Source organism: Grampus griseus, assembly GCF_964374135.1.
Source record: "Grampus griseus genome assembly, chromosome: 5".
Classification (NCBI taxonomy): Eukaryota; Metazoa; Chordata; class Mammalia; order Artiodactyla; family Delphinidae; genus Grampus; species Grampus griseus.
Genome location: NC_138998.1, coordinates 101353645 through 101366120, shown reverse-complemented (window position 1 = coordinate 101366120; position 12476 = coordinate 101353645). Strand labels below are relative to the sequence as shown.

At 38.7% G+C, this 12476-nt stretch overlaps 1 protein-coding gene across 1 annotated transcript in view; it reads right to left on the bottom strand.

Annotated features, from left to right (window-relative positions):
• The window catches only part of PROS1 (protein S), a 57420-nt gene extending 45949 nt beyond the window's left edge, over positions 1–11471 (bottom strand). Inside the window, exon 1 of the mRNA XM_082654818.1 lies at positions 11253–11471. Within this exon, the coding sequence (XP_082510944.1) occupies positions 11253–11328 (76 nt within the window). The 5' untranslated portion in view covers positions 11329–11471. The remainder of the gene's footprint in view (positions 1–11252) is intronic.
• Between the last annotated feature and the right edge of the window lie 1005 nt (positions 11472–12476).

Genomic DNA, 12476 nt, shown 5'->3' with positions numbered 1-12476 from the left:
GAAACAAAAAGAGGATATAATCTGTGAATTATATGTTGCACATATAAAGGTGAGTTCTATAACATTTGGATTAGAAAGGATGAGGGTTGGCATTTATTTAGAAGTAGGAAAGCCAGTGTCATTAAAAAATGTGACCATTGACCCCCATTCTGGAACAGATCAATGAATGGGTAGGGAAACAATGCTTGAACTGTTCAGCCACAACAGAAGTGAAACGGACCTCTCCTTACTTGAAGATTTAATTTTAACTAATTTACAGCCCCTAGTCTAGGGGAACAAAAAGAGTAAATCAAACACTTTAACCAATTCTCCCCAAGATTAAACCTTTGCTTTAGCCATAGACAGAGAAAGCAGTACATTTTATTCAATAGTTATTCCTTCCAAAACAACAAATACGTCTACGCAAAAGACAGAACAGGCAGCTTATTACCCAGAAAAAAAACTACGTTGTCCATTTCTGTTATGTCATGTGTTTGTTCTTGGTAAGTGATAAATTAAGGTACTTCTTTTGAAGGAACTTAGAGTTCAGATTTTGGCAAGGTCTGAAGAGGAAATTTCTAGAGCCCTGTCTTTTCTTCTCTAGACCACTACACTGCACACTGGCTACACTTTCTGAGGCTACAAAGGGAGGTCTCTTTTTAGGATGTGCAGCAAGATATTCATGTAGTCAGCTTGCTTTGTCTTTTTTATCTCCTACACATTAGGACACCAAAACACTATCTGATTCGATGTCACGTAGCAAGAGGTTACAGCACAGTAAATGTCTTGTTTTTGTTCTATTTGACCTATTTTGTTAGGGTGGCATCAATTAATATAATTAGTTCACTGGCCTGTGTCTGTATTTACGTTTGGAAAAGCAAAAGGCAACAATAAGAGAGCTGGCCTAATTCTGCAATACCCCACTTCCTGCAACATCTCCCAGATCTCCCCAATAAGCAAGTCTGAAGCACGCGTAGAGGCTTAGAAAGACTCTAGATCTTAATGGCTTCCCTTTTGACTCTTAGGATATTACTATTTTTTAAGTGCTGATCTGGAAATGAGATTATTTGGAATATTGGTAAAGCATCGAGTAGGAGTTTATAATGCAATATAATTTCTACCAGCCTTTCAGAACTCCCTGTTGACTTTCTAAAAGGCCATAAGACACAGTCTAAATAACAATGGAGTAAAATGATAACCTAGGAAAGGAGAGAAAATGATTGGGATAAGGAGTCGAGGAAAAGAAAACAAGTAATAAGGAAAGGTGCATTTAACACATACCATGTGGGAGAAGGTTAGTAGCACAACTAGAAAGAGTTATTTTCAAAGAGTCAATGTCCTCCTTACCTTGACAATTGCTCTCGACCAATTCCCACAAAGTCTCCTAAACAGAAGCCTGCCCAGTTACCTAGGACTGATAACAAGTTTCCCCAAAGCAATGTCTTGTTAGAAAAACAGACCTCAACAACCACAGTAGAACCCTAAGCCAGCTACCTAGTCAATCTAATCAACTTAGGACTGTCTTCAAAAAATATGAAATAACAGCTAAAAGTCAGTAGATATTTGCATAAAATTAATAACATGAAAGAGAAGGTCAAGAGGAATATAAAGACTCCAAAGGAAATAAAGGTAATTGAAGACACAGAAGATAACTTTAAAAAATATATAACTAATATCCTAAATAAATTGAGAGAACCTGGCATCCATAAAACAAAAGTATGCTATGAAAAAGAAGTAGAGAACTAAAATATGATTTCAAAATAAAAAACTTAATGGATGGGGCTTCCCTGGTGGCGTAGTGGTTGAGAGTCCGCCTGCCGATGCAGGGAACACAGGTTTGTGCCCCGGTCCGGGAAGATGCCGCGGAGCTGCTGGGCCCGTGAGCCATGGCCGCTGAGCCTGAGCATCTGGAGCCTGTGCTCCGCAACGGGAGAGGCCACAACAGTGAGAGGCCCGCGTACCGCAAAAAAAAAAAAAAAAAAAAAAAACTTAATGGATGAACTGAAAAATAGAATGGACTACTCCCCACCCCCCAAAAAGTCAGCCCTTTTTCATTCCTATCACACTGACAAAGATTTTAAAAGTTAATATCCAATGTTGGCAAAGATGAGAGGAATCAGACACTTAAAATCTACTTTTAAAATCAGATTCCCAAGGGAAATCTAACAATATGTGTCTAAAACCTTCAAAATAGGCGCACTCTTAAACTGTTATATATAGGATGGATAAAAAACGAGGTCCTACTGTAGAGCACAGGGAACTGTATTCAATATCCTGTAATAAACCAAAATGGAAAAGAATATGAGAGAAAATGTATATATATGTATATATAGCTGAATCACTTTGCTGTAAATCAGAAACTAACACAACATTGTAAATCAACTGTACTTCAATACAATTAAAAAAAAAAAAACAGTAATTGGGGGCCACCTTAGAGGCTGTCTACCACAGGCCAGAATGATTTTTCCCTTTGGATGTTTCCTGTATTTTGTTATTGATATTGTGTTTTTCCCCTGGGTAGATATTTTTAGAATTTTTCATTACATTTGAGAGTAAGATTTCGCACCAGTTAAAAAAAAAAAATAGGCACACTCTTTAGATATTCAGCTAACAGTTCAATTGCTAGGACATTAAACTGAGGAAATGAACATGGACATAACATTGGAAATAATTTAAATGTCCAAAAATATGATTTTAGTTAAATATATTATGATGAACATATATAAAGGAAAATTATAAATCTACTCTAAAGTGTGACATAGATTTTAATTTATTGATATAAAAACAATTATCATTTTTAGATGAAATATCAAGTTACAAATAATATGCAGAGCAAAATTCCATTCTTTCGCTTATATATTTTAATTTCTAAGAACGTATATACACAGACAAAGGGGCTTAGAAGAATATAAAGCAAAATGTTACATAGGTCTCTTGCTAGTGAAACTACAGATGCATTTTTTTAGCACATTATATTAAGCGTGGATTACTTGAATGGTTTAAAAATGTAAGGAGATAGTAGGATATAGCTGGTAGTTTAAGTTGAGGAATGATGTCCAAAAAGGACAGAAGGTCAAATGGAACCCTAGGAAACTCTAACATTTACAGAAAAGGAGAGATCATCAAAATGACAGAAATAGAATTAGTAACACATACATATGCAGAGAGAGAAAGAAAATTTGAAGATAATGCTTATAGACATAAAAGGAGGTCAATTTCAAAAGGATAAGTTTCAAGTGTCAAATGTTGCAAAGAAGTTATTAATAATAATTACTATTATTTAGGATGAGAGCTAAAATATATACAGTTGGTTTAACAATAGGATCACCATTAACATTCTCAGTCCCCAATACAGTGGGAGGGTGAGAAGAGAGGAGACCTCCAGAACAAACTATTTCTTCAAGAAGATCAAATGAGACTAGGAAGAGAAAGAGTGGGTGATAACTTTAAACAGAGGCAGAGAAAATGTAACGTTTTCCTAAAGTCGGGAAGGTACATCACGGAATAGCTGTGAAACTCAATGAGAAAATGCCAAATATGCTATTTTGAAAGATGGAAAATATCATATAATTGCAAGAAGTTACAATTTTACCATTTTTATGGAGATTTAAAAGTCAGTGTTCTTGAATGTGTCCTTTTAAAGTCCATTCCAAAAAATGGACCAGAGGACTAAGAAGAATTATGCTAATGTCCTAGAACCAGTAAGAGCCAGTTCCTGTTACCACTCCTTCGTAGAAAGACTCAGAATCTATGTGGATAAGTTATCCTTATTTTATTTTCCCTCAAGCCTGGAGATTTCAAATTCTATATTTGGAACAATGTAATATAAATGAAGGAGTTTTCCCCATACTGGACCTAATAACAATTTATTACGTTTAGAAAAAACAAAACTGCAACATTAAAAAATTAAAGCAACATTTGCACTTTAAAGTTAGCCTTAGAAACCCCAGTTCCTAAAGGTCCTCTGTTACCCTCACATCTAATAAGTTTTTACTGAAGACCTTCCCTACAGCTGCGTTCTCCTGCCATGGGGCTCAGCTTCTTTCCTCCCTTCTCTGACATCCTCTCCCCTTCTCTGTCCCTGGCCACTGTCTACTGCCACCCCTGCAAATTTATGTTCACTTCTTATGCAGAATCATTTATCTACCTTCTCTACTATGGCCTTACAGACCAGAATGATTCAAACTCGAAGTGTAGGAATTACCTGAGAGTCTTGTTAAAATGCGTATTCTGAGTCAGTAGGTCTGAAGTGGGGTCAGAGATACTTCATTTCTAATAAACTCCCGGGTAATGCTGCTGCTGGTCCTGGACTACACTTGAATAGTAAAGCTATAGACCATGTTTTGGGGACTTTACTTTCTAAATCTAAAGCCATTTTCAAGGCAATTTCTAAAATAATAACAGTTCTCACCATAGGAATAATTTCAATATCAACTGCTACAATATGTTTTTCAAGCTGCCACATTAATAGCCAACTTAATGTCATTATACTAAGTCATCTGCTGGTCTGTTCGTAGGCATGTTAATTATGCTCTCCCTCTATCACAAATTTTATTCAGATAGTTAAAGCAACCTTACACTGTGTAATACACATCACCAAAGGTTTAAATGGGCAACAAGTAGTTGTGCTTCTCTTAGAGGAAGAAACAGTAATCTTAACCTTGGAGGAAAAATGTTTGTAACAGAGACAATGCTGACCAAATATTCCATGTGCTTCCTTGCATTGGAAGCAGATGTGAGTTTTGTTACTTCCACGCTAAGACGGTTAAGAACAAGTACGAAACTGAGTTATTTGTACTGAGCTGGATGGACCTAGAGTATGTCATACAGAGTGAAGTAAGCCAGAAAGAGAAAAACAAATACCGTATGCTAACACATATATATGGAATCTAAAAAAAATAATGGCTCTGAAGAACCTAGGGGCAGGACAGGAATAAAGATGCAGACGTGGACTTGGGGACACTGGGAGGGGGAAGGGTAAGCTGGGACGAAGTGAGAGAGTGGCATGGACATATATACACTACCAAATGTAAAATAGATAGCTAGTGGGAAGCAGCCGCATAGCATAGGGAGATCAGCTCAGGGCTTTGTGACCACCTAGAGGGGTGGGATAGGGAGGGTGGGAGAGAGATGCAAGAGGGAGGAGATATGGGGATATATGTATATGTATAGCTGATTCACTTTGTTATAAAGCAGAAACTAGCACACTATTGTAAAGCAATTATACTCCAATAAAGATGTTAAAAAAAAAAAAAAGAACAAATATGCCTCCTCCATTGCTTTCCTTTCTTGTGGGGACATTGGATGCCATGTGTTCCAGATGGTACAACTAGAGATGTAAGAGATTTACACAAACCACATTGAACTTTACATGACTAAAAAATAAACTCTTATTTTACTAAGTCACTGAGATTCAGTGATTTGGAGATTAATTTGAAGATTTGTGGATTAAAGTGTTATCACACCATAGCATATCTTACCCTAATTAACATAAGATTATGAAAAATTTAAACTAATGCCTATATTCAATAATGTGTTAATTTTCTCCTTTATTAATTCTAAAAATAAGAGAGTTCTAGTGAAAGCATAAAACACATAGATAAGACAGAGTACTTCAGCTTATTCCTTGAATAAAATAAACAATAAAGCAAAAGAATGAAAAAAAGCCCTAAATATATTTAAATATTAGAGAATAGCACCAAGAAAATATCAATTTTCTAAATTACCCTATAATATAAATGGGGAAGTAAAGACCTTAGAAACCTTTATCACACATCAATCCATGATCCAAAAAAAAAAAAGGAACAAAATCTTATAAAATATCCTAAAGTCTAAGAAGGCTAAGGACAGATCACCTGGTATGGTTGGGGAGGACAATAAAGAGAAAGAGTCTTTCAAAAAGAAGGACTGGGCTTCTCCGGTGGCGCAGTGGTTGAGAGTCCACCTGCCGATGCAGGGGACACGGCTTCGTGCCCCGGTCCGGGAAGATCCCACATGCCGCGGAGCGGCTGGGCCCGTGAGCCATGGCCGCTGAGCCTGCGCGTCCGGGAGCCTGTGCTCCGCAACAGGAGAGGCCACAACAGTGAGAGGCCTGTGTACCGCAAAAAAAAAAAAAAAAAAAAAATCTGGTCATGTCGGAATATTCCTGCTCAAGTGAGAAACAAGTTGTTATATACCTGGCTGTCCATTACTAAGATGGAAGAATAGATTTTGATGGACCTCTTATTTTTGAGGCATATTCCACTTTTAGATGTTCTACTCTGAGCTTTTTACTGTGAGTCCAAAAGCTGCCAAGTGTAGGTGGAAACCAGAATAAGAGAATGCTCTCTAGCTAGTTCAAAGTTCATTTCAAACAGTCTGTCATGTAGCCGAGCCAGTGACTCATCAGATCTAATTGGGCTTAAGTGGTCCATAGGACATCAGGGTACTCTTGAGACACAGTTCAATTGTGAAATGTTCAAATGGTATGAATGGGATGAGCCTAAAGCACCACTAAGTGGCCTGGGCCAGTTTCTCATTCTCCTGACTCTTTCCCTCCCTCCACCTCCCTTTATGGACTCATGAGGAAAGGCCTACAGCCAAGAATGAAAAGGAAAAGATACCTCAGTGTGATGTACCAACATGAGCCAGAGGTAGACCTGCTACAAAGCTACAGCCAGAGATGAACTACAGCCTCTCTCAAGGGTGATCCTGAAGAGCCCAGGAGAAATAAAACCTTCACAAGGTGGGGACAGATAAGCAGTTATTTCTCATTGTCCACTTTGCTTAGAATGAGAAATTATCAGAGATCAGAATCTTTGCTACTTTCTCAATAGTTACAACTGGTCTGTCCAGTTGTTCAGAGACCTGTAAAGAGTTAGATCTTAGGCCTAGAAACAAGGAAGTTTGGGCAAGAATTGCCCCAGAGCTGAGAATATTTGTGTTCCAAGTGGATAGCCCCATATCAGGGAGGTTCTTAATTATAAAAGGGGGCAGAATGGCCCACTTAATGATTGTCAGTTGTGGTTCTTCTCACAATATGCACCTAACGTATTTTCCACTGAATTAGAAGCTGAGACTGCTATGTAGCCATTTCAAGTTCTTTACTCCTGTTGGAAAAGAAGAGAGAACTATGCTGGAATGACAATAATCAAGGCAAAATAGTGTAGTTGCCACATACAAATCAGGGTTAGAAGTGTTGCCTCTCCAGGATGACTACTATACACAATAGAAATTGTAAAGAAGAGATGGATACAATCATCCATAGGTGGGAACAACAGGGCTCAGGTTCTTCCTGAATAAGGGTGTGGTACATCTCATTGAGTAGACAAAAAGATCAAGCATGAGGAACTGCCTAAAAGCAGGAGACATACGAATTCGGTAGTGAAGGAAGAAGTCATAAATACCAGCTCTAGCTTCAAACCAAGAGAGACAGGCAAGCCCTAAAGCCAGTACCTGTATTCCCTTGCTTGTCTTTTTAAGATTATTTTCTGGAATATAGGATGTGTTGGTATACTACAATGTATCATTTCATCCATAGAGCACAGCACATTGACACAGAATTGTGACAGAACTAGAGGAGGCAAGGACATCACCTGGTGATACTAAACTAGGAAATGGTAGCCTTGAGCCTTCCTCTCTGAGTGTGGTGACTGGAATCTCTTGGAGAGGAGGTCCTTTCTGCTGTACATTAATTATTTGCATTATATTAGAAATATCTGCATTATATTTGAAATGTTTTTCAAATGGTGTTCATGGAAAGAAGGGCATGTGTGTATGTTGTACAGCCAGTAATTGGAATGTGTAGACTTCTCTTGTTTCTGCTTCCTTCCCAGGATCCATTCCTTTGTGGGAGCTGTTCTGGCACTCCACCTGATTCTACTGAGCTGTCAACCACAGGACTCCAGAAACAAGCTAAGCCAAAATAATCAGCCTCTCTTTTCTAAGAAATTCAATCATGAACAGGTATGCACAGAACTAGAAGGCAGTTAGAACTGAGTCATCTGATGGCAGCTCCTCACATAGTGAGCACATGAGTTCCCACTATATAGATCACCTAAATGCCCAAGTCCCTGGCTTCCCTCGGCCTGGTTATTCAACATGCCATTAAGTAGGTCTTCCAATAAATCCACTCAGCTTTTTTTTTTCCTCTATTTTTCTTTCTTACTTTCTCTTTTTTTCTTCCTTCCTTTCTTCCTTCCTTCCTTTCTTTCTCCCTTCCTTTCTTTTTCTTTCTTTCTTTCTGCTTTAGTTAGCAAGAGTCTTTACTGTTGCTTGTAGCTAAAGATTAATTAATATATGTATTATCAGGCTTCTCATATTTTTTCTCACAGTATTTTGAAAGTTTAAATATGCATATAGACCATTTAGCTATTAAAGAGGATATTGAACTTGGTGGACAGAAAAGGTCTATTATGAAAAGCATGACTGTATATCCTAGATAGGATTAATGGCAAGAGAATACGGCATAGGGTGTTGTTGTTGTTGTTGATGATGATGCTGTTGATGATGATGATGGTGTACATCAGATATCGTCTCTAACTCTTCCAGCACCAACCCCAACTCAAACCTAAGCTTGATAAAATCTCTCCAGAAAGAGGAAAGCAAAAAAGAGAAGGAAAATATGAGTCAGTAATGTCAAGGGTAGACTGCACCTAAGCAGAAGTGGAAGTCTGGAAAGGGCCAAATTAGCACAGCCAAAGGGGACATCTCCTTTCTTCTATTTTTCTTCACACAGCCTTTAGTGTGGTATACAATATATAGACAGTATAAGTTTTAAATCTATAGATAGATAGATACACACATACATATAGATACAGATATAGATACAAGCACGTGTGAAAAGTCAGTTCACATCTCTGAACAATTTCAAAAAAGTTGAACTGGATGATTTCTCAACTCTCTCAAACCTAAAGCTGTGATTTTTAAACTTTTTCTTTAAATAGTGACTGTATTTCTATGGACTAAACAATAAATCAAATATTTGGAATTCTAATTCTATCTCAAATTTACCATCTTAGGGAGTAAACACATTCCATCTGTATCTCAGTTTTCTCATCAGTAAACCAGAAATGATTTTTAATCCAATTAAACTAGAATTAAAGAACTAATTTATATACACTATCAGTGTCTATATACAACAAGATTTCTCCATATGTATGGTTTGATTATCTCTGTATAATACACATAGACACACACATCACTTTTTAACTCTGCCTAGATTCCATGAACATGTAACAATCTCTACAAAAAGAAAGGGTTTAGCAAATTCCTGTGGTGACAAGCAGTACGTGTAGCAAGCCATTTGTGCCTTTTTCTTCTCTCTAAAACACTGCTTATCATGTTTTATGTATTTACCCATATATTTCTCTGTAAGCACAATTAAGAACCTTGTTCTCTGGTACAGAGTTCAACAAGCAGACCCCTGAGAGGACAATGCATGGCCGTCCAGTCCATAAATGATTATCAGTGGAAAGGTACTCTAGGCTCCCATGGATGGGAAGGTCATGGTTGGCTCTGGAGGATGCATTCTCTGTATTTTGTTGGCTTCACTTGTACACTCTAAAATCATATTTCCCAATAGGGAAGCTGTCTCAGTCTGTGTAGGGGTCAATAAACACCTTTCTGTGATGAGAGCATACTCCATATGTTTAAGTGTTATTCCCAACATCTTGCCCTGTGATGTTCATATTATTTCCTATGTTAGTCTTTTCATATTGATTACAATTTACCAGTTATTTAGACCCAGTAGTTTTTCATGTTTTAATTATCCCCTCTGTGATTATTTTTTCTCTCCATTTCCAAATGTTCTTTTCTCTCTTCAGTGTTTTTTTGTTGGTGTTCACTTTCATGAACTTTCATTTCATTCTGGTAGAATATTTTAGTGACTTCCAAAATGGAATGATTGCATTCCAGGAGAGTGTGCAAGATAATTCATTAAGGTACAGAAAGAAAACACCAGTGCTACTGTTCAGATTTATTTTGACTTTATCCTTTAAAAACTCATTTAAATATATGTAATATAATGTTCATAGTATACTAGGTCAGAAGTGCAGGTGTGTAATAAACAACTAAATATTTTTAAAAATAAAAACACTGTTTATCAGACAAATACTTGTTTGTCCTACTGAACTATATACCTAATGAGTTAGTGTATGTGGTCTATATATAGGCTTAATGATAGAGGTTTGTATGTTGAAATTCTGCTATTGTGTGTCTTTAATATAAAATCAAGAAATGTTGTTTTAGCCTTTAAATTAGAATTTTAAAACACCTCATTCATCCTGATCTGTAACTAATAAAAACTAATAAACCTAGTAGAATGTTAGTAAATTCCTACTTAAGTCTCCTGACATTGTCATCTTTGAAAAGTTTACATTGGAGCTTTAACCAATCTAAAAGCTATGGTGTAATACAGAGTTTATCTCTCCCATGCCATTTCCTGAGAATAAAACATAGCACAAGTAAGCATTTTTGACCAGTGAGCATGCTTAACCTTTAAAGAACAAACTAATTAACTGACAACTAAGATGTACTAAATGCCTTGATATCCATATATATATATATATAGAGAGAGAGAGAGAGAGAGAGAGAGAGAGAACTCAATATCCTGCTTTGAATTCAGGCATGGGAACATAAAGAACAGGAAACACAAAGATAAAGTACAAAGAACTCATGCGACGACCTCAGATCAGTGGCACTCCGTCAAAAATCCTCAGTACGAAATTATCTGAGAACTACAATATTTAACAGTCCTTTTGATTTCAAGGTTAAAAAAATGACATCTCCGTACTGCTACGCAAACCCGCACTCATCCCCAAATAATTCGTGTGTCAATGTTGAGATAAGGAAACCAAGCTCAAAGTCCAGGCACGGCAGAGCGGAGGTAGGTTGCAGCAGCGGGTGCTGGTTGGGGACAGGCGCTAGTACAAAGAGAAGACAGAGTGGGCTGACTTTCCTCTCTACTTTTATACTGTAATGTGCTCATCCTTGTCCTATGACTGGGAACTTCAACTGTTTGGGGCAAATGGGTACGTGTTCTAATTACTTCATTGATATTTAGTATCACTCTTGTTCTAGAATCTGTCCTGTAGGGCAACACTTGATTCCCAGAGCAGGGTGACTATTGACCCTGCTTCCACCATTACACTGCCCGCTAGATCCACGGCTGATGGAAGCACTTGCTGGAAACTTTCTAGGAGGCTGCAGCCCTAGAAAAGAAAATCCTCCCAGCAGGGCTCGGAGTTCAGTTGGCAATGCTGAGAGAAGAAGACAAGACGCTATTAATTACTCACAGTTCGCCTCCAAGACGGGAAGCACTAGGGCGAGGCACGCCAGCAGCGCCCCAGAGCGCCCACCCAGGACCCTCATGGCGAAGCGCGCGGAGGCGCGGGCGGGGACTGTGGCGCGTCGCGGCGGGGACCCTTGCGCTCGGCGTGCCGCGGGTCTGCGACTGGAGCGCCGCTGTCTGAGAACTGCGGCGCGGCGGCGCCTGTGAGCGAGCGCGCCCGCGGAGCAGCCGAGCCGGGGGCGGAGGGGACGGCCCGCTCCCAGCCCCCAGCCCGACGGGGAAGTGATAACAAGGACATTTCCTGGAAGCTTTTCTTTTCGGAGCTGGGGGCAGGGCTCAGGGAGAGCGCTGAAGGCCTAGTAAACACTGTCGAGACATCCTCCTCGCCCTTTCCCAAACTCCAGCGTTTCGTTTCGGTGTCCGGAATGTGAAGTTTGCCAAGGAAAAGGGGAAGCAAATGCAGTAAAACACACACACACACACACGCAAAACACAACCTCCAGCGAGCCGGAGTGGAAGGCTGAGTGGCCAACTATACTTTGAGGGCTCAGAGGTCGGGGTGTCCTGGCTTAAAAGGAAAACATCTTGAGAGACTGACATTGGGGATGAATATGTTAACCAAAACCTAGAAGCGAAATGAGAACTCTAGGAAGGCTACAGAGAACAGAGATAATGGTATCAAATGTGATAGTTTTGATTGTCTACATTTTTGTTTTGTTCTTGAATTTATAGCGTAAAAGAACTATAGCAAAAAAAAATGTTTGGGGAAAAAAGAGAATGTATCAAATTCTATCACCTTCAAACAGCTCGTTTTTGGTTTTTGCATGTTACCTCTGCTTTTTTGTGCTTAGGCAAGCGCATTTGAAATATGTTACTTAATGTTTAAGGCTGCCTTTGGAGCTAAACCGCCTGGATTCAAATGGCAATGCTCTGCAGCTTACTAGTTGTATCATCCGTAAAATGGAGATAGTAGTAGGTTTTCACGGTGTTAACAGAAGAATTTAAAGAGATAACACACGTGAAGCAATTAGTGTGTTAAAGAGTAGCACATAGTTAAGGCACACTTACTACTATCATTCCAGTATTTCTACCCAGTAAACAATATCAATTGATTTCCTATGTGTGTGAGTGAAAGTCAATAGGCTGCTGATCTTTCAAGGGTGTATTCCAGCTCTAGCTTTCTGTGGTTTTATGATCCAGGTGGATGGAAGTTGATATTAGAGTCATT